General features: G+C 43.3%; 1 protein-coding gene and 1 long non-coding RNA gene across 14 annotated transcripts in view; one reads left to right on the forward strand and one right to left on the reverse strand.

Moving 5' to 3' along the window:
• Positions 1-22,848, forward strand: part of caska (calcium/calmodulin-dependent serine protein kinase a) — a 135,471-nt gene that overhangs the window by 35,572 nt on the left and 77,051 nt on the right. For all 13 annotated transcript variants that reach the window (XM_007571414.2, XM_007571413.2, XM_007571419.2 and 10 more), the window contains exon 2: positions 15,132-15,244. In XM_007571414.2, coding sequence (XP_007571476.1) covers positions 15,132-15,244 — 113 coding nt within the window. The remainder of the gene's footprint in view (positions 1-15,131; positions 15,245-22,848) is intronic.
• Positions 6,376-8,398, reverse strand: LOC107838566 (uncharacterized). Its single transcript, XR_001664652.1, has 2 exons — positions 7,634-8,398; positions 6,376-7,036 (listed from the first exon to the last, which is right to left on the reverse strand). It is a non-coding gene; the product is annotated as an uncharacterized LOC107838566 (long non-coding RNA).

The following is a 22,848-nucleotide window of genomic DNA, read 5'->3' on the forward strand; positions in this document are numbered from 1 at the left end:
TTAGATTTGTTTTACATCTCAGCCCCCCGTGTCTGTGCTGGGCTCGTCGCACACCGTGAAGTGTCCTAGTCAGATGTTGAAGCACACTGCCACTCGTCTTCGCAGTGTCCCTTAATAGCTCACACGTTCCTCACGCTTGCTTCTTGTCGTTACATCCCTTCCCTTGAAGAACACGTGGCGAACGAAGCTGGAAAATGCTGAGAAACAGGTCGTCCTTTCGTTCCTTTCCATCCGTTAGCTTATTCAATAATCAAGCTCTGACAAAGACACCGTGGTGTTTCAGAGCTACACGGAGAAGCCAGAGTCCCTGCAACTCCCCGCTCAGATCCTTCAGACTAGTCAGCAGCAATTAGCAAACACCTGGTGGAGCTGCACATCTGCTGAGCTCATTTCCAGCAGATGTTGTGATGACTTCCTGGAGAGCTGGAGCTTCCCTTACAAAGAATCCCATGAATTTCACATGGGTTCACATGTGGACCCACATGTGGTTCCCATGTGTATCACAGGGATACACATCACGTCTATCCCATGTGTATGTGATACACATTTAGAAATGTGATACACGAGATACACATGTGAAAACATGTGATTCCCATGTGACCATGTGGGGATTCACATGTTTTTACCATGAAACATTCCAAAATGTTACATATATGTGCTTTTAGATGTGATTCAAATGTCATTCACGTGAACATTTGTGTGAACCACGTGTGGTTTTAATGTGAAACATGGGTTTCACATGTGACTTTCACATGTGAATTTACATTTTTATAAGGTTCTTAAAGAGACAGAGGCCCAATTTCAAGGCGTTAAATTACAAAGTTAAACTTCTGTTAAGTCACATTTCATATACATAGCGTTTTTACAGCAACTGTAGGTAACATAGCTACTTGATTGTGCTACTAAATGGCACTGCATCAGTGAAAAACATAATCCGTACCTTTTAAAAGCAATCCTGTTATCCAGGCTCTGGATAACAGGAAGACTGAGGACTTTCTGTGTTGTATTCATCTGAGCTTCCAAACTCTGGAACATCTCCTTGTACAACCAAGAGGTTGCACCATATAAATCACTAATAACTACCAATTGCAGATGTAAAAAAGAAAAAAAAAAAAAATCAGTTGAATGATTTTAGCTAAAGTTCTCCAAGAGAAGAGTTTGACCCGGGAAGATCTGAGTTTCTCCCCAAAAAAGTTTTTTGGTAAAGATTTCTGCTGAACATACCTTCAGGTACTAGGAATAATCTCCTAACAGGACCTGTGTAAACACATCTGGAGATTTTTAATCATAATTTGGTCTGTCAGCTGTGCTGTGCAGAGCTTTGCAGAGAAAGCAGATGAAACGGACGCTTGTTGCTGGACAGCTAGCGTGTTACTCAGCATGCAGGCTGTGGAGAAGATCTGCAGAGAAGCTCCTGCGATGGGAACACCTGTCTTTCCATCTACCTGGGAAAACGCTCAGGTTCCCTGGCAGGAAGAGCCGGGAGCACCGCCGACATTCCCATCTCTCTTGCGTTGGGTGAAATTTTCCAGTGGCGTTCCAGAAGGACGGCGAACGCTTCCTTGCAGCAGAGCACACAGTTCCTTTCTGACTGCTTTACTGATGTCTGCCGATTTTTTTTCTGGCCGATGAAATAACTTAGTTGTTTTTGTCATTTAAAGTTGGGGACTGCAGCGACAGCCTTGACATTTAAATCCCAACTTACAGAGGCAATGTGATCGAGATCCAGGTCAAAGGTTAAACAGACGTTAAGACGTCTTTCATGTTGTCATTTCTCTGCTCAGCTAAGAGAATCTTTTTGGAGTTTCACTGCAACCGTATGAAGAAATTGCAGTTGAAGATTTTCCTTATTGAAACTATTTTTCCTCGCTCTAACACACAAAACGTGATTTTTCCTTTGGAGCCAGTCCGCCTCGGGTTGAGAAACATAACATGCCTCACATATGGGCCACTGCTATGGATTTTATGCAACGCTCCTCCAATATTGCAGCAAGGATCCTGTTGTGTTATTTCTAGGCCTGTCGCAATAAATCAAATAATTATATGTTAATTTAAAACAACCTCATTCGATTCCATTTGCGTGATTGTTTTTGTCTCTCTACTGGACGAGGAAAGGCTTCAGTCTGGTGCCTTGGTTTCAGCAAGTCTTTTCTTTGAAGGATGGTTTTGCTGACAGAGACTTCAGTGTCTATTTTGTTTGTTTCTGTTGTTTTCTTTAATTATCTTGGATATGCCAAATGTCTTACAGTTCCAGTGTTTAAATGTTCATCAGAATTTAAAGTTTATTGATCCTTGAGAATGTGCCATTTATTACTTGAAAATGGCCTTAAAACAACAATATTATCGTTTATCACAGTAAGTTCTGGGACAGTTTGTCGTCCAGCAATTATTTATTGTGACAGGTTGGAATGGGTGGAGAAAATGTTGTTGAGAAGAATGAAGGGAAAGATCAGCAAGACAGAAGTGAGACCAGTAATGTTGACTGGTTTGGAGACTGTCCCAAACTGGGGATTTTGGACTGACTTACTGTGTGTTTCTCATTTCTACCTCATCACTGCGCTTTGCACACAGAAAACTGCGTTGGTCACAAAAAACCGCCAAAGACTGGATGTGTTCAGAAAACGACACATCCAGTGTTTGGATGTGGATGTGTGTTCAGACGAGGCACCCACACGTGACGTTAAGGTGGATCTCGTTGATATGCGCCGACGTCCGCGCTCCTTTCAGCTGCTGGTTTTTCACCAGAGCCTGAACATCCTAGCGGGTTGTGAGGCAGGCCTCTGGTCTCAGCATCTATTTGATGTCAGAACTCAGTGGTGTGATCCAGCATGAGTCCAACAGAGTTCACCCCAAACCTGAACGGCTGTTCTGCGAGATGTTTTAGGGAAAGCCTGTCAACTGTGCAGTAGCCCCTTGTGTGTGTGTGTGTGTGTGTGTGTGTGTGGACTGTCAGTGAGCCTTGCAGGTGCTGGCATGTCCGGGCTTCTGCCTAATCCTCATGGGAGCGTAAATAAGCAGCCTAGCTGTGCCTCCTTACATAACCGCTATGCCTGGGAGAGAGAGAGAGACGAGGGGGTGACGGCATGAATACAGAGACGGCCAGATGCAGAGAGGGACCACCGAGAAGAAAATAGCAGCGCCGCAATTAGCTGTTTAAAGAAGGTGTAGATGCATGGCCGCAATTTCCTGATTGATTGTTACGGCCTCCTTTCATTCCCTGCCAAGTGTGGCCGATTGGAAACATTTGATTGCTTGTTGTTCTGGTCCGCACACTCACCGAAACTCTTTCTGACTCTGTCAGGGGGAAATAAAATGATAAAAGTTAAACTGAGTTTCTGCCAAATCTGGATCCATTTACAGGGATCGTTGGTGGAATACATCAGTACGCGTGCAGCCTGCTGCCACACGGAGACTTGGATAAACTTGGCAACAGAAGAGCGAGGCACAACTGTAAACCCAGAGGCGTCAAACTCAGTTTCATTTTGAATCTCATCAAAAACCTGATTGTTCTTAAAGGGCCGGTTGTGCCAGAATGTATTGATAAAACCCCTTTCGCTGTTATAATATTCATAAATAGCAGTCCCTCTAGGATTTTGTGATTGTTTTTGTGGCTTTTTGGAATCAAAATCACATATTTTGTGATGCTAATTTAGAAATATTTGTAAGAATTTTTTTTTACATTTGCGCTAATGCTAAAGTGTTTTTTAGTACTTGCTGCATCGATCACGGACTATAACGGTAGTGGTCAATTAAAACCCAATGTTTTTGACCAATTTTGAGAAGATTTTGCAGTAACATCATAAACAATTTAGTGATCTGTTGATTTCGCATGAATTTTGAGGATTTGTGAAAAACTGGAGGGTCTTATTGAGGGAATCTCGAGTCTAGAGGGCCACAGATAAAGCTATGGTGGGCCAGATTTGGCCCCTGGGGCCTTGAGTTTGACACATGTGCACTAAACAGTTCTGCACTGCTTTGTGTTGGTCTGTCACATAAAATCTCAATAATAAATCTACAACTGATACACAACATGATAAAGACAGAAGACTTTGCTTCATCTCCAACAGGACTGACAGGACTGAAGGAGATGCTAACGTCAGCTGCAGACTATTAGCACAACGTAAGCAGGAATCAAATCCATGCTGCTGGCTCTGCTAATTATTTCCGACACGAATGATGGGATAATTCAACAGTAGCTGTGTTTCCATTGACCATAAAATTAAGCAAATTGAAAGTACAAAAATAAATTTCCTAAATGGAAACAATAAAGAAAACCTCATGTTTTTCGATGATGTTTTTCACTAGGATGAGGTGGTTTTTTTTTCATCTGTATCAGAATAGATGTATTTCGCTAAACTGCAATTGAAGCACTTTTTTTTTTTTTTTTTTTTTGCTTCACACGAGTCATGTTGTTATGGATGTTACTTCTGGTGAACACGACTAGGAAGGATATTTGCAAAATAAAAAAAATCAAGTCGGGGTAAATACACTCAAAGTGTATTTGAGTTGAGTCACATTTGCTGGCTGTGTCAACGCCGCCTGAGTTTGTCCAAACACTGGGACTGACTGTCCTGGTCAGCATGAGCTTTCCGTTTGGTCAGTGACCAGGATGACCGGTCAGATTACCTGTCCCGGTGTTTCCTGGGTTGCTTCAGGATCTGCAGGCTCCTGCATTTTCACTGCACACCGTCACAGTCCTCTGCCTTCCTAAAACGCCAGGTTTCATTTGTACGAGCTGTCGAACTGTGTTCGCTCTTTGTCCCTTTTCCCCACAACTTCTCTTCATAAGCGAGGCCAAAGCTCGGACGGCCGTTGAGTGAAAGCTGATTGAAGCTTCACTGTCGGCCGCTGAATCAATTTGTGTGAGAGAGAGGAAGAGAATGAGGCGACGCCAGTCCGAGATGTCGAAAAGCTGTCAATTAAGTGCTGTTTAACAATTCCTGGCGCATCAGAGCTGACCGCTCTGACTTTTCCGGGGAGGAATGATGGCAGGCTCAGTTGGCCAGCCGTCCATCCGTCTCTTATTAGTGGCAGACTGCAGTGAAATGCTGCAGAAATGTTTGTGTTCCTCTGAGGATGTAGCGCTGTGGTTCTTTCATCAGGTACCAGGTTTTCTCCTGGCCAGATCGTTTGGGCTTATTGCTGTGAATTCACTCAGAGACTCAGCCAAATCCTTCGCGTGTTAATCCACTCCGGTCATAAGCATCGGCTGGCTAGCCGTTAGCCTAGCGTGGTCTGAAATAAACACTTGCAAGTGAACTGAAAACTACGGAAGCCAAGATGAGACTATTTTTGCATAGACTTAATCGACGGCTTTCTCAAGATTAAGAGTTCATTTTCAGTCTTCTCATTTCCGGTTTTCTCGACACAAGTTAATATCCCATTTTCTCGAGATGAGTTCGTTCCTTGTTTTCTCGAGAACGGGTTAATCTTGAGAAAACAATGTTTGTTGATGATTGGAGTGTGTGTTAAATCAAAATTCATACCACAACGATTTGAAGGATCTGGTTCATCTCAGGAAGACCATGGGGGAAATGAACTTGTTACACCATGGAGCAAAAATAAATGCAGAAAACATTCCCTCTCGGCTTCCGTAGAAAACCGTAATACGAAATCATTTCTGTAAAAGCCTTGATTAGTTTTGGTGTAATTTTGCATACCTGCACATTTTGTTACATCTGGTTTGATTAAGTAGATTTATAGAGCCTCTTTGCTCCTGGTGGCAGCATGTTGGAGTAGCTTTGCTACATTGAGTCTGATTTGTTTTCCTTTTCTTTTTAGCATTAATTCATCATTCTTCTGGTGGAATCATTGCAGGTGTGGACAGTTTTTCCCTCTGGTTCTGTGCAGCTGGAAGGATTTTTGCTTTTACAGCAGCGTATTAGAATGTAATGAGTTAGTTTCTAAGCTAGTTGTTTCCAGCTTTTTAAAATTCTGCTATGAACTCGTGTAACGTAGCTGCAAAGGGTCAATATTGAAAACATTTTCTCAGTGAACTAAAACTTCTAAATTCACAACTACTAAATGTTTGCCTAAGTGGACTCACTCACAATGGGGCGATGTGCATTTAAAATTATATTGAAATATTTTGTGACGATGAAAACTAACTATTACTTATTTTTTAGGTAACTGTGTCGTTGTGACTGCATCACACAGCAGTCATAACCCCACAAACAGAAACACTGCTCTTGAGAAACATCCAGTTGTAATACGCTTCTTTATGACACCAGTCACATAAAGATTGATTTGTATCACTGATCTGCACACAGTAACTGCATTTAATCATATTTTCTAATTTATTGATGTATTCATTGATATTTTTAATGAACAAACAGTAGAGAAAATAGTAAAAATAACAATCCCAACAACACGAGACAGTTTTTTTAAAAACAGTTGGAATTTAATGTGACAATAAATGTATCACAATAAATGATAAACAATAATGCGATAAATTCCCACCCCTACATCATTCTGTGTCACATTGTAGCAGGAATCCATGCCTCTGTGTTACATGAAGTTACGGTGCAGCGTAGATGTAGTCAACCTAGAGCTGCTGCTCCTCTGATCCGCCCAGGCAGATGGTGGCAGAGCCGGGTTGGCGAGTAGGTGTGGAGAGGGGGCGGCTGTAGCTCTAACAAGGCTGCTGCAGCGTGACGGTTTGTTTGGATGAGCCTGTCCTGGTTGGGTTTAAGCGTGTGGACAATGTTGGACTGATTTCTTCCTCTCTGGGCTCTTCTCGCTCCCTCCCGCCTCTCCTAAGGCTCCCTGCAAGGTCTAAACGTGCTAATGACGTTCATTTAGCATCAATTCTCTCTAATGAATCCTCCAGGCTGAAGTTTCATTATGCCTTCTGACAGCATTGGGCCTGAATCACTTTGTTCATTTGTTTATCGTCATTCTCATTGTTCCCTTTGATTATGTATGTTATTATATTTTTTTCTTGCAGGCAGATTCTGTTTCTCCAGCGTTTCTTTTTCCATGTTCATGCTGGTGCTGTGTGTGCATGGGCCGGTGTGGATTCTCACCGTCTCAGAGCCTTGAAGAAAAATATAGTATCTTCACATTAAATTAGAAACTTGAAATAAAAACGTAAAATACGATCAAATGTCTTTTCCAAGCAACAGTTAGCTGTTTCGTATTATGCCACACCATTGGTTTATTTGTATGCTTGTTTTTTTAAGGGAACATATTGAGAAAAATCATAAGTTAAACCCTACCTCAGTCACAAGTAGTTTGATATTAAAATGAGTGTCAGTTGAAATGTACACAGTGGCGAAAGACTGAAGCTAAGTATAGCAGAAACACCCACTGAGTTTAGTGTTTATGTGCTTGATGCTAACATTAGCTCGCTAATTAGCAGGGCTACGTTAGCAGCTATGTTAGCTTGCGTTCTTCCTAAGCAGACGAACTGCTCCAGATTTATTAGTTTAACTTTCAAACTTTCGTTGTAAGATGATTTAAATTAAACAAAGTCTCCACCTGAATCAACCGCCTGTCTGTACCATCCTCAAATTAAAGTCGGGGGCTGGAAATGGACGTTCGTGGCTCAGTGACTTTAACCGTCATCTTTTCAAATGTTTGTGTATTTGAAGTGGCAGTGAAGCTCGTCCTTGTCGTCCTCGCTGTGACCTACCTGACATGCCCATGTGCTTCCTGAGATCTGTGAGAGTTAAAGCGATGAAGTCGGGTACTGCACGGCTCACGGCGTTTACAAAACGGGGGGGAAATATAAGCGATTGATGTCCCGCGGACTGGAACGGGAGTGTGGTCCGCAAATCACCCTTTACGACAGCAACACACAACACAAAGCCACGGACAGATGGCACAGCCCATTTTTTTGATGCTGCCGTAAATTCCCTGTCGTTGCCCTGCCACGGACTCCACAGAACACGCTTCTCTCCACCAGGGTTCCCTAAATCCTCCTCCAGCGTCGGTCGCCATGTCAGCGACGCCCCGCCCACCGCCCGTGAGCTCGGCGGCGGAGCAGAGAGAGTTCAGGCTGTTACTCTCTGTCATTATGAGCTCATTCCTGCGAGCTGTGGGAGGGAAGGCCGCGCTCATTTACTGTTCACGCTGCTGGAAATTCTCGCCCCCATATCTGACATACCTGCACACACAGTTCAGCCCTCACAGCAGGGAGCTACTTCTCCTTGTTTTGCCTTTAATTAAACGTCTCATTAATTTCAGAAGATCAGAGATTTTTTACAAAACAAACAAAAAAAATTGAATGTTTCTGTTTATGGAACAAGTCTGTCTACAGTAACCATCCAGACTGGATCAGTTTTTACTTTTAAAGGGCAGAATTATGTTTCCCAGCCACGTAGTATCACTTTGTAGCACAATCAAATAACTGTTACCTTCAGTTGTTATAATTATGCTGTATATATCAAATATGACTTAAAAGAAATTTGACTTCGCAATTTAGCGCCTTGAAATTGGGTCTCTGTCTCTTTAAGAAGCTTCTGCTCTTTCTGTAACTCCTCCTTCAGGAAGTCATCCCAACATGGCTCCTCTATTAACCCTTTAGCAACGTTTTTACCAGCGTTTCACTAAGAAGTAGCTCCTATAATGAGCTCAGCAGATGCTCAGCTCCACCAGGTGTTTGCTAATTGCTCCGGGCTAGTCTGAAGGAGCTGAGTGGAGGATTAGCTCTGAGGAGGAGTTTAGTCAGAGGAGGCGGTGCTAGATCCACCCAAGGATTTCACACAACTGAATGGTTGATATGGGAAATTGAAGGATTTCTGTATGAAAGAATCAACCTGATATAAAGCTAAAAAACAAATTGGATTTTGACATAATACTGCCCCTCAAACAAATGTAACATTCTATGAAGTAGAAGAGTGCTGTATCTATTTTTTAATTATGGATATTTTTTATATAGTTATGCACATTCCATGCTTTATGTTTAGAGATGTATTTATAACGATGGTTGAATGATGCTTAGTTTCTTATGATACAGCCGACTGACTTTTGAGAGAAGAGACAGATTGTATAAGATTTATTTTTTCCATCCCACTGCTTTTCAATCCAAACATCAACATGTGAGACATTCATTCATTTTAAACAATAAATAAATTAGGTTCCTGGATAATAAATAAACGTTAGGATAATCTAAAAATACGCTACTCACCTCCCGTTCCTGTCCACATTTCTACTCGTTTTTTGTTTTTATTTTTTTGGAGGGGGCTGAGGGGGTTGTTTCCTCTCTCCGCCGCTCTCTCCTTCTTCCTGTTCTTTCAGTGCGGGTGGCTAAAGAGCAGAAGCGATCGGAACAAGCCAAGTGCAGCTGACTCCCATTCAGAGCTGGAACGGCTGCATGCAGCTGAGGCCCATTCAGTCGCCGCGCGCCTCCTTTATGTGCAAGCAGAGTTCTTCAGAGAAACCGAGTTCCGCCACTTAAGCTGTCAGAGCTTCAGATCGTGTCCTCTCCGCTCCTCTCCACCTCCCCGCTCTCTGAGGCAGAACCGGTGCTGATGCTTCCTACTTCATCAGGGAGCGTGATAAACACAGACTGCTTTGCAGAGAGAGCTGGAATAGACATAGTATGTTGTTTACTGCTGGTAGCTTCCATCGGTATTGTGTCAGTGTTAAATTTTGGTCTGTCAACTCCCTTTAAATGGTGACACAGTGCTGTTGACTCAATACCACAATCAGGGAGCCTTTGAAACGCATCTGGAACTTTAAGTATGAGGACAAACTGTGTTAGTTAACTAACTTTCTCTTGTTCAAATTCAACATACATGAACATTCAGGTCATTTTCACTAAAAACACATTCAACTTAACCTTCCATCTTTTGCCTTTCTCTCTTCCTCTACTTCAGACCTTCCTCTCTAGTTTTGCAGCGCAGCGCACAGAAGCCGGCTTCTCAGCCAGACGGCTAGGAGCCAGCGCTGTTGTCTTTTCAAAATAAAGTCAGTTTTAATGTTTCATCATATTTCAATTAACTTCAAACTCTGACTAGGGTTAGTGTAAGTGCACAAATAATATAAGCCAAAAAAAATATTTCATGCTGAAGGTGAGGCGGCTTTTATTTTGCCACAATCAATTACATGTAAAGGAAACCAGAGGCGGGACCAAGTCAGTGTTTTGCAAGTCTCAAGTCTTTATCCTCAAGTCCCAAATCTATTACTGACTGGAGTCCAAGTCATGTGACCGGAGTCTCCACCTCTGGAGGAAACCCTGCTCACAGGCTCACATTATTACCTATTACTGACATTTCTGATGGATGGAAGGGGGACAGAGATGTTAGTCCCTCTTTGTCTTTTCTAGTTTGGAGCCATGCCTTGATGGACGAGATGTCTGAGTCGGATACAGATTTAAGCATAGTTGCTACCAAACATCTGACATCTTGAGAAAATCTTCAAGAGTGTCCTCTTAGCTCGTAATATTCAGTTTTAGTGAGTTTTCACTAAAGTAATAAGCTGCAGCCATGCTTAGTTTGCGTTTATGCCATTTTCCTCTGTATGTGTCATTAAGGTAAGAAGGCCTCACTGGATGCCGTTACCCTCAGCTTTACCCCGGATGACTTCACATCTAAATTACTTCTAACCAACCTTCGTATCTGTTTTCCTCCCTCTCGGTTTCCTCTGGATCGTTTTGCCACATTCCTCTTTTGCGACTATTATTTTGTTTTTATTCCGCTTCCCCTCTCGCCTCTCTTCTCCTCTGTTCTCTCCCTCGTTTCGTCCCTGTTCCTCGAGGGCTGCCTGGTATTTGCAGAGCGGTCAGCCTCGAGCACGGCCCCTCATCGGCAGTGACGTGAAGGCAAAGGGGGGTCGGAGGTGAAGTGGCTGGACTGCAGCGAGCGAGGCGATAACAGAGCAGCGGAGGACTCAGCCAACATCGCAAATGACTTCTTTCTGACCCTGCGTGCCTCCAGAAAGTTCGCGGCTGAAACTCTTTCCTGATTGAACTGCTTTTTCTCTCTGTGTCGACTTCCTGAAGGTGACGGATCCATCGCTTGTACGCCGGTGTTATCTTTCAGCTGGAGAGATGGAGTTCTCCTCGGAGCCCGACTCTTCGGAGTCGAAAAAGTGTTAGAAAAAGCTTATTTTCTTGCTTTTTGCTCGGTTCTGGAGGCAGAGTCTTGATGCCAGACATCAACATGTTACCGCTGACAGTGAGCTCTAATGTTGAGGAGGCTGTTGAACCTCAATCCCTCAGCCCTGAATAAGTGGATTAACTGACTAAACGTAAAGATTTTCAGCAGTGAATGTGGAATTTATCACCTCTGCGCCTTTCCTAAGGTGATCTTGGTTAATTGCGCTCAGAAACGGGCCGTAAACGGAGCCTTTATCACTGGACGGAGAGCTGGAGAAAAGGCAAAGTGTACAGTTAACGTCAGAATTATGAGACGGAATAACACACACTCACGATACTTCCATGGAAGTCACCATAATAAAACTGTTCATACTTGTATAGCTTCCAAAAGAACACAGACAAAATCTCCACAAAGTTTGACCAGTAGCTTTGACAAGAAAACTGAAAAATAGCAAGACCAAAATGACCAGCCCCCCTCTCTTCTTTACTTCCTGACCATTCACTTAGCTTTCATCTAAACATTTCTTTACCTCAGATGTTGCATTCAGTGTAGAGGGACCTCCCACATTGGCAGATGGTATGATTAGACAAGTGTGTTTAAGGTCAGGTAATTATTTATTTGCTCACTTCCCAGTGAGTCAGAATATCTGTACTGGTCGTTTGTTTCTGCCGTGAGAATTTCAAAGTTTCCTTTTGTCTCTTTCACTTGTGCATTCAGAGGAAAATCAAAGTGAGCCTTCAGGCAGTGTGAAGTCCCACCTCACCTTTGTGACGCTAAGCCGCTTTGGCTTGATCGCCATCTGCTCAAGCAGTCCGCATTTGTGCATGAAGACTTGCAATTGCACACTCACACACACTTGAGCAGCCCTGGTGATGTTTGAGACGCAAGCAAGTCGTTATGCCACGGTCTGCTGCAGCCGGGGGGGCCGCGGTTTGTTTAGCTGTGAAATGGCAGGACTCTCACATTTAGCACCGAGGTTGTGCCGAGTGTAATTTGCTGCGGGATGTGTAACTCGCTCAAGGTTTCGGGTCGGCGGGGGCATGTGTTCGTTGGAGGTGTCGCTGTGTCTCTGCTCGTTAAAAGCTGCTCCTCTGGGGAGAGCCCGGCTAACTGCTGCGTTTTTCACTTCACCCACAGGATGGTTTCAAAGCTGATGAGGCGCACACTCGCCGGCCGCTCAGAAAAATAAATAAATAAACATGTCCCCGAGTGTGAAACTAATGATAAAGACTCAAATGTTTCTATTTGTTCCATGTTGGACCCTCCTATGTATCTGCATCCACTAATCGTGGAGGATGCCAGAATGTTCAAACATAAAATAAACTCGTTTTTAGTTGGACTGTCACACTAACAAATTCTGCTGGAATAATTAATTCCATTTAATTATTAAAAAAAACAAACATAACTGTCTGCGTTGTCAGGATTATTTACAAAACTGTGTCCACTCTTTGGTCAATAAGACTACCAATAAATAGAACTAAATGAGAAGCTGTGATTAAATGCAGTTACTGTGTAGTGATACAGATCACACTTCTTTATGGGACTGATGTCCTGATGAAGACTATTACAAACGGGAATGTTTTTCAAGAGCATTATTTGTTTCTGTAACACAAACAACTTTATCTTAGTTACTTCCCATAAATATCGCAGCATTGTGATTATGACCTTAATGAGTCCATCTATAAAGCCAAACGAAGCGGAGCGGCGGGCTCCCCGGGGGGTCCCACTGCCGATCAGGAGATCAAACGCAGGTTACCGGCTCTACGCTGCGCTTCAGTGGAAGTGGCACTGATCGTTGGCTTCTTAGGAAATCTCCAAAACGAATCTGAGCGCTGGCTCCAGTCAGCAGCACAATCCGGAGATGAACTCTGAAGGTCTGTGTCGAAGTTAATTGACTGCTTGATGGAACATCAGCATAATGCGTCCTGCTGCAGCTCATCAATCCCAAAGACCCAAAGCCTCGCCCGTAACGACGCCATAAAAGCCCTCGCGTAATGCCCCGGCCGGCCTATATCGGGAACATACAGGCGCTTTACGAGTGTTTCACGGCTTTATAATCTCCATTATTTAAAAAAATGATGATCTGCTGCATGTCATCCGGTGAGTTAATGGCGGCTCAGTAGGGAAGGCTTCCCCACCTGCCAGTCAGTCATGTAAGACATCATCACATTTGTAACCCGGCTGCTTCTCCTCGGCCTTCCAGCCGCTGCGCTGTCGCAGAGTAAACAACTATAGAAAGTACTTGGAGGGATTAAGAGCACGCTGCTGCCAGAGATAGCCTGCACGTCTATTCTTAGGACAGATCAGCTGCTTCATTTATCTTTAAATCCACACACGCTGACATGTTGACTTGCTGACACGCTTAGATCGCCACGCATTGTTGAGGCAGCGTGAGGGCCGGGCAGAGCCCGGTACCATGCTGAGGTCTGGAGCTTTATGAGACACAGGTCTTTTCCTGCAGCTTGCACTTTCACCCCAGCCTGATGATAATAAACCAGAGACACTAAGTGGACTCCTTAAGGGCCGCTCCCTCTGCTGAGGCGCTCCTCGGTTGTTCTCCACTGTTAGCTTTTTGTGACTGTCTGTGCAGCTCTGGTCTGCTGCTGAACTCTGACTATGTTTCCTTTGACCTCGTCATTGTGCGGTTCGACATTTTGAAAACTAAATTTGAGTCATAGGAGCACGGCAGTTTCGAAAAGTTTTGGCACGAGGTTTTTGGCCTTATTGAAATAAGTTTATATTTCAAAACTGCAATGGAAATATTTATTCATATCACAGGAGTCAGATGATCAAAAACCAGATGTTGCCACTGGTGCAAACCGCGAAGAAAAAGGCGACAGGAAGTGGTAGGAGGATGACGGCGCGGTTTGTTTTTTAGTGACCTGTTGCATGGACAAACTCAGTCTCGTGTAAGTTTAATTGCGTCTCTTATTTCATGGAAACGCCGCAATTCTGGAGCTGTGTTTTTTCCACAGTTTTCACTCCATGCCACTGTTGATTTATTTTTAAGCAGTTATGAGTCACAGTGGCGAAATCTGAAACTGCTGCTCTGCAAGTTACTCAACAGGTTGTTGCTATGGTTACCAAAGAGTCCACTAACCTCGATAGCTGGCCGTGAGAGGTTGAGCGGCTAAAGCCGTTCCTCTGCCTACATCTCCCAGAATGCTGTGCGGTTCTGGATCTGAGTTCAGTCAAATTATTGAACCATTCTATCAGACGTATTATCTGTTGATATTGATCATGTGCCTACTGCCATATATATATAATTGATTAACTGACCAGTCCTAATTAACATCATTAAATATTGCAATAATATTGATTTTGTTTGACCCAAATATTCCTCACTCCTCTTCTATGTTTTCATGATATGCACAGATCTCCCCCAAGCACTAGCACCACCACAAGCTCCAAAAAAAAAAATAAAAAAAAAATAAAAAAAATAAAAAAGGCTGTCTCATTTAGCCATGTTTTATTTTGAAATGGAATCTGGTGGAATAACGTGGATGAGTTTTTGATTCTTTTCTTTTTGTCATGGAGTTCAGAAATGCTGACTTGCAGATTAGCTGGACCTCGTTATATGTGGAGGCCAGGGATCCACAGTCATCCATTAATTCCTAGAATTTTGAAATACTTTAGACTGCCTCTAAGAACACTTATTTTAATAGTTCAAACACCAATTATACCTTAATACCCATCAACACATTTACAGTCTCCTTCATTTCTGCGCTTACTGTTACAGTCAATCACTGTAAAGGAAAACGAACGGCGCTCTTGGATTGGATGCTTTGAAAATGGCGGCTGACAGCATGTCTAATAGCGCCGATGAATTTTGGCTGCATTTTTTTCATAATATTACAGAAATGCTCTACGGAAAAAGGCGAGGCTTCGCTGCACCTACGTTTCTACTGGTTACATTCATGTCTTCTCCTTTGAAACTGGCATGTTCTCATCAGTGTCACTTTAAGCTAACTTTAGCCTTTTTGGCACCGATGGCTGCTCCTCTGTGTGTTTGTGGGTGTGAAATGAGACCAATCAGATGTTTCCATGTGCTAACTGATCTCTCTCTCTCTGTCCGTCTGTGTTGCACAGGGGTCCCTTCAGCGTGGTGAGGAGATGCATCAACAGGGACACGGGCCAGCAGTTTGCTGTCAAAATCGTGGATGTGGCCCAGTTCACGTCCAGCCCTGGTCTCAGCACAGAAGGTGGGGCCGTCACCGATGAAACCATGTCTACTTCCTTTGTCTTTGGGTCTGACTGTTAAGTCGTGTCCAAGAGTAAAGCGTGTGAGTGTGTGTGTGGGTGTCCCATGCACCAAATGCTGTTGCTGAAGAAAAGGTGATAGCCATTCACACATTTAACATCTATTCTTATGCCAAGTTAATTAGCAAGCCTCAAAATGTGAAAAGCTGTTTGTGATTATCCAGGCAACATAAAACATGCTGCCCTGAATCAAACCATTTCTGTCCAAATAATGAAAATATGAAGATACATTTGCAGATGAAGATCATTTATTCCCTTTGTCTTACTGTTGGATTACCTCAGAAACTGCTCAAGAACTCTTCATGTGTGTGTTTCTTAAAATCTGAAGATAAAAATCCAGCTTTCCTGGTTTGTGTCATTGCTAACTGCTATGCTAACATTAGCATATTGATTTTATGTTTTGATTTGATTCATTGCTAAGATGACCTGTTGCTCATTTTGGTAACTCGGGTTGATCATGGATATATCACCATCAACGTCAAAGAAGGGAAAACAGAAAAAAGGAAAACAAATACATTCTTGTGTTTTTGGCCTTTCATAGACGCACACAAAAAAATCTGTGTTATACCACTAAAAAGAATTACTTATAAAAACTCAGAAGACAGTGGAGATTTGAGAGAACTCCATATTTGTGTTTACCTGACAAAATGGAGATTTAAAGTTTTGCGCATTATTGTCTGTGACAAATAATGGGCCAGCACATCCACATGCTAGCTTTACATGTCTCCAAATCAAACTCGTCTTTTATTTTAATAACTTTATATTCTAATATGCTATTTAAAGGTAGTTCAGCCCGTCTACCTGACTGTCCACACAAATGAACCTCCTCGCGCCATGTTACCAGGAATTAAACAGTTATTTTGAAGCAATCTGATTGGCTGACAGGTTTTAGCTTTGCGCTACACTGCCCCCTGTGGGCTTGGCATGTTTGAAACAATAATCGGTGGCAGACTTGTGCTGGTTTGTGTGAATGAAGTCCTTTCTGAAACTGATCCTACATGTACGACACTATTTTATTTTTTAAACGATGTAGCAGAGACTTTTTTAATAAAAACCCGTCTTTAAGTGGACGAGGTCTTAAAGGTTGCTAGGGGAAATGGTTAGATTGACATCAGTTAATTAATATTCTTGGCTTATAATATAGTTCTGCGACTTCACATAAAACTAGGCTGTATTTTTTTAAAAACTTTGACACCAGTCATTTTAAAGAAGCTTTGATCGGGGTTGGATTAGGACATCTTTGCCTTTCTACACTCTGGCCCACTTCTCATTCACTCTGTTGGAGTTTCCCCGTTCCGTTATGTTGTGATTGGACTGGTCCACCGTGGCACTTCATTGCCAAATAACACCTTGGGCACCTTAACAGCGACTGCTCATGAAACAGCAGACGGTTTCTATTGACTATAATGGTTTTGGTCAATTCTAACCAGTATTTCCCACTTTGTGTTGCACCATGGCAGACTTTATTACAGGACGTTAATGTAAGCTGGAGTGTTTATTTATTTATTTTTTTAACTATACAGACATTTAAGGTATTGGAAAAGCAGGAATCCTCCCTGCTTTTCTAAGCTCGGTGAGCTTTTTATTTTTCAGTTTATTACAGAGTTGTTGTGCACCAGTAATCCTGAAAAGACTGCTGAGTATCGTCTAGACAAAACATGCAGAGGACTTATCCGACATCTCCCACGGGCCAGGAGAGCGATAGAGGGAGGGATGAGGGAACAAAAGAGGAGGAGAGATTGAATTACAGATATTCGCAGGGTGGAGTACGGCGCGATAAGCTTGATACAATGGAGAGGGAGCGAGGAGGAATGCAGAGAGCGCGGCCGGTCTGCTGAAAAGCCGTTTACCACAGAGTCCATATTAAACAGTTTGAGAAGCGTGGCTTCTCTCCCCGACATGTCTCACTGCAGTGAACCTTTTTTTTTTTCTCTCAGGAAGACAGCATGCAATGGCAAACTATTGAACTGCTCTTTTAAATGTCAACAGTTTATTATTTTTCTTAAATTCAAAGCTTTTGTAGACACCTTTTTTTTCAATGCTGTATTTTGAAATATCAGCCCTGGAAATCTCTGCTCTCAGGTTTAATGGCTAAATTTGGCATCAGATGACTAATCAGGACAGCAGGTCTGAAACCGGGTATTACTAATAAAAACATTCAACTGTAATCCTCGGTGCGTCGGAGATTTTCCATCTTTAAAGCAGAGTGAAACCATTGTTGCTGCTTTAATCAGAGATAAAAAGAGATGTATTAGATACATTAGATGCAGGACATTAAATTACGAATTAAAATTTCTTTTAAGTCATATTTGATATTTATAGCATTTTATGACTGCTGAAGGTAACACAGTTACTTGATTGTGCTGTAAAATGGCACTATGTGCCTGGAAAACACAGAATACCGCCCCTTTAATAATCAAAGTGCTGGAATCATTCGATACTTCAAACTTAAATCCTCCAAGGGTATGAACAGTTTTGGATTCATGAGCCAGAAACACCCTGAACACAGCCCAGACAAATGGAAGTGGGTCAGAATGCTTTGTGACTTGGGAATGGATTGGTCAACCACGGCTCACACACATACAGGCCGTGTCCGTCTGATGAATAGGTCAGCCCTCTGAGGGGAGGAAAGTGAAAACCAAGCTGGAGAATGAAGAAAATTCATCATGCGCCATCAGCCTCCCTGATCTCTGAGCTCTCACCTCTTCTTCGTCTTCCTCCTCTGTCCTCCATCCGTTATCTGTCTCCTCCTGCCGTCTTCACGTTCTGTTTCTGTCCCGGCTGCAGAAACGGACGGGGATCCCATCTGCTCGTCGCTCGCTTTCTTGCTTTTATTTCTGTTTAGCAGAGGCTTTCTTGCTGACTGTCTCTTTTCTCCCCTCGTTTGTCCCCTAAAACAGCCCCGTTCCCAACAGCCTGGTTATGGGGCTGAGTGCCAGCAGAAACATCAAGACAGCTGCATTTAGTCGCCTCTTTGCCTTGTTTACACATTTCAGAGAAGGAATCATATTGGTCCTGTTCTGTAGCATCGAAATGAAATTGCTTTAACTTGGATTAGAGTCTAATTTCACTGTGGAGCTCTGCATGTGCAGCTGATTTTAATAATCTGACTCCACCATATTCAGCAGAGTCCTAATAACATGGGAAAAATGCCTTATAAGTGAAATAATCTGTAGTACTTTTTCAAAAATAAGGAATTATTTACTTAAAAGAAGCTTCTATATCTTGCTGAAAAGTTACGTGTAAGTAAACAGACTTGAAATAAGATAAAACTAAGATATTTGTGCTAGAAATCAGACCAAAAACACATGGTAGGATTTAGTGTTTTTGCAGTGTAAACACCTTCTAAAAGCCATAGCGGCTAACAAGCTGCTGTTCCTGTGGGTTCACTTAGTTTGTCCCATGAATGAACAGACAGATCTACACCGTCTCTCCACACTCTTCCATCAGGCCTACAGTTTTCCAGTCGGATCCACATCTTCCCACTTTTTTTTAAAACAGTTTATTTGTCAATAACGCTGTTGATTACACTTCAGCTCCATGATCAATGGATGTGTCTTGGTTTCGATCGCTCCAACACACACGCACACACACATAAAGGCCATTTAAAAAGCAAAGACAGTGACTTTCCTCGGACAGTCTCCCGTCACTCTGTGACACCGGCTCAGTAATTCGCCTCTCGTTTTGACGAAGCATCATTCGGGATCTCCAGTCGGACTTCCGGCGGCTGATATCAGCAGCGAGCTCGTCCCGCCACAATGACAGCGGCGTTTTTAGCAGCATTAGCATCGTGGCAGAGCCAGCGGAGGCCTTGGGCTCCCCCCGCAGACCCTCCTCAGAGGACTGGCTTAATGTTAGCGCCGAGGCTCACGGCTTCAGCTAATTAAATGTCACTGCGACTACGTGGTGAAGCTATGCGGCGTGTTCACTCGCAGCGCGGCGTGGGAGTGATTAGCAGCGACTCTATCGCAGCTTTGCAGAAATATCAACTCAGCTCCACCTTCCTTCCCATTAGTCCTCCTGGCTATAAATCACCTTCTGCAGACGCAGCCAGGGACATGTGGGACATGTCCTACTGGGACTTGGGGGGGGTGACTGGTGAATTTAGCCAGCGTTCACCCGGACTGAGCTGGTGCAGAAGTGTCAGTCAGACAGGCAGTTAATAAAGTTAAGTGCTCTTTGAATAAACTGATTGAGACTGTTCAGACAGGTTGTAAACATGATCCCCGTTGCTCTGCTCGGCTGTCTGAAGCTCCCACTGCGGCTGCCACCCATCGACAAATGGACGGAGAGATTGAGAGTCTGAATGGGAGGATAACAGCAAGACAGAGGGAGAGGATGTTGGTGCAAAACAGAAAAACAAGCTAATCGCTCGCTGTTTGTCAATCATCGTGCGAACCAGGAAGAGGAGAGACGAGCTGGGACTCTTCCCGCCTGATGTGTCGACGTTGCTGTAGTGAATCGGCAGGCGGATATCAGCAGGAAGGATCAGAATACACGGAGTCAACGTTAGTCTGATGGAGGTTGTTAAGAACCAGCTGATTAGCAGGATGGAGAACTTTTTCTTGTGTCTTTGTTGACCTCCATGTTTGATTTGATTTCTATTCTTCCTTACATGGTTCAGTTAATCTGAATGGTCTAGGTTCTGTTAAAACATCCATATTCTGTATTGTAATGGGGAAGAGAAGAACCAGTATTGTTACTGGAATGACACCCCATCATCTCATGGTGCTGATGGTTTATTGATTAGCGGCGCTGGAAGTGCAAGCAACACACATGGTGGGGTATATTCTCAGTCATCCAGGGCCTGAGAGCCCTAAATGTGTTGGACTTGACTTGTTCCTTAAAGATATTTCAACTTTCATACACTAAAAAGAGGAAGTGGCTTCAGATTTCATCTTTCTAACACCTACTCTAACTTTCTAACTTAAGCTATTCATATATTGGACCAAAGGAACTCACATGGAATCGTTAGGGACATGGTTGGGTCATCGGATTATCCCTAATATGTGCCTAACATTGAGTTGAACAGGGGCGTGGTTTTTAAGGCCAGCACTCCACTTGTCTTGCTGACTTCACTACAACTTACTTCCAACTACTTTCGGAAAGGTTTAGGGTGAGAGTGGAACATATTTTGATTTGAAGCAGGATCTATTGAACTTCCGCTGATGACTTTATGGGTGAATTCACACCAGCCCTGTTTAGTTTGCTTTCATCTGTTCGTTTGCCTAGAAAATCTGGTTTTACTCCAAAAAAGTAAACTCTGGTCCACTTACAAAGCTTGGTGCTGTTCAAATGCAAATGTGAATGCCAAGCGGACCAGAGACCACTCCAAAGCAGGAAGCGGACAACAGCACAAAGTATTCTGGGTAAATACAGCCAAAACAAACACAAGTCCAGCACCAGCAGGAGTAATGGCTCATTGTCTTTTACCAAAGACAAAAGAGACATCCTACAACCACTAAAATCTAATGCCACTCCATCTTTGTTTACTTTTGTGAAGAAGGAAGTTGCACACAGTGTCTTCAAAGGTTTTTGTGTTGTTTCCTTCAGTGTTGTTTCCTTCAGTGGCTCTTGGTACATCAGGCCAGGAGGGGAACAGGTTTTTCAAAGGGTTTGATACAGTGCAGTGCGAAAGGGAATCACACCAGATGAAAATGTAGCAACTGTTGCAGTCTTGGTCTCAAATCAAAGCAGAGTCCAGCGGACTTTGTGTGAAAGGCAACAACTTTTATGAAGTTGGTTCAGTTAAAACCAGCGACTTAGACCTCGGCTGTGGTGATGCACTGTTAAGGCTGCAGGACAGGTGAAATGAAACGCACATGGCAGGAAACAAAGTGAAAGACCTGTAAGGATCCGAACGTTGTTACTGTTTTCTTCGATTTTTTTCTCTCTCTCGTTGGACAACGGTAGTAATTTTCTGTTTTTTCATCTTTTTTTTTTCTTGAACGGTAGGTAGGAATGATGGATTGTCTCATAACTGTTTTTTCTTGTGTAAATATTCCAACTTGTTGCGTTATTTCAGCATGAAAACATAAAACAACTGGATGCTAGCGTAGCTGTGTTTGATCTTTCTGAAGCAGATTCCACAAACTGCGAGTGTTTCATTTATTTAGCCTGCAGTGGCCTCAGAAGAGAATATCTTACTGTCAACACTGGTGGATTAAACAGGCCTGCAAAGAATGAGAAGCAATTTGCAACACACCATGTGAAGGAAGCGTGTAGTTTTCCACCACTCCAAGTATCTACTTACTTCTCAACAAGCCATAGGAAAGTGAATTATTACAGATAATAATTTCCCAGAGCCCTTTTTTTCCCCACCCCTTCAAAATCCAAACCAATCCTTTAATCCATGCCTGAATGACAAGTTATTACTGTCGACAACTTTTGATCCGTGAAGGAAAACATGTATTTTTCTTTCCAACGCTTTGACGTTTTCTCCATCAAGTCTGAACACTTCTTACCGGACTCAAAAAACCCGTTCAAATGGGCTTCAGCTTCGGCTGATTTACGTACAATATGTATGCTGAAAAAGGGAGAGAGTAGTGTGTGATGCAGTCGTCACAGGTTATTAAAGTTGTACTCCTCCGCCGTGGCTTTCTTCTCTTCGGAGCGTCCATGTGGACAGATTTGATTTAAAGTCGCTCCTCCACTGGAACCTCTCCTAATCGCTCAAACGCGCCTCCAGACGCCACTGCTTTCATCCCATTTTACATGACAGAGCAATTTTCCGTCGGCATCAGAGGCGGTGATGGTATATTGATTCGTCTGAGCTGCTTTTTTTCCATCCTCCTCCTTTTTCCTCTTCTTCGTACCCGCGCGTGTGGCTGTCACCGCAGATTTGCTCCCCGTTAAACATCACCTGAATATCTGTTGAAGTAAAACTGTTGTTGTTTTTTTCCCCTCACTCTGCTTTTGCTCTCCTGAGGATCTGAGCGGTATCTGCTCAGTTTTTATCCCACTGTCATGTCTCTTCCCTGGTGATTCCCCTAAACAAGCAGCCCGCATTGTTCTGTTCAGCTTCACTAACCCTCCTCCATTAGCCCTCCTCCTCATTACGAGCCAATTAAAGCGCCATAGTCTCTCTCTGCCGGGCTGCAGCGAGACGATCTGGAGTAATGGTATGCATGTAAACAAACGGCACTTGAAAGCACATAGGGGAGCTGAGGGCTGCTCGCGTTTTTTTTTTGCATGAGACCCCCTCCTGCCGATGAGTCATCATGGTGGGTCTTTAGGAGTGCGTGCCTCATGCTGAGCTCTGCGTTTTCCATCCATAGCAGCTTCCTAAAATATAGACAGCTCTCGTGTCGTATCAAGCGGCTCTGTGGAGAGGTTTGTCGGTGAATAAACGGCATCATAAACACAGCAGACTACAAAGCTGTGGAGACGTTTAAATCAGGTTCAGTTCATTAAAAACCAAAAAAGCCACTGTGAAAATAAGTTTCACAAGAGGGGCAGTGGCAGAGGGTGCTCTGATCAGTATGGCGACCCAAACCGATACTGATATCGGGAATCGGTTTGATATTGTCGGATTATACCGGCGTGC

The sequence above is a fragment of the Poecilia formosa genome, unplaced genomic scaffold, assembly GCF_000485575.1.
Source record: "Poecilia formosa unplaced genomic scaffold, Poecilia_formosa-5.1.2 Scaffold280, whole genome shotgun sequence".
Taxonomy (NCBI): domain Eukaryota; kingdom Metazoa; phylum Chordata; class Actinopteri; order Cyprinodontiformes; family Poeciliidae; genus Poecilia; species Poecilia formosa.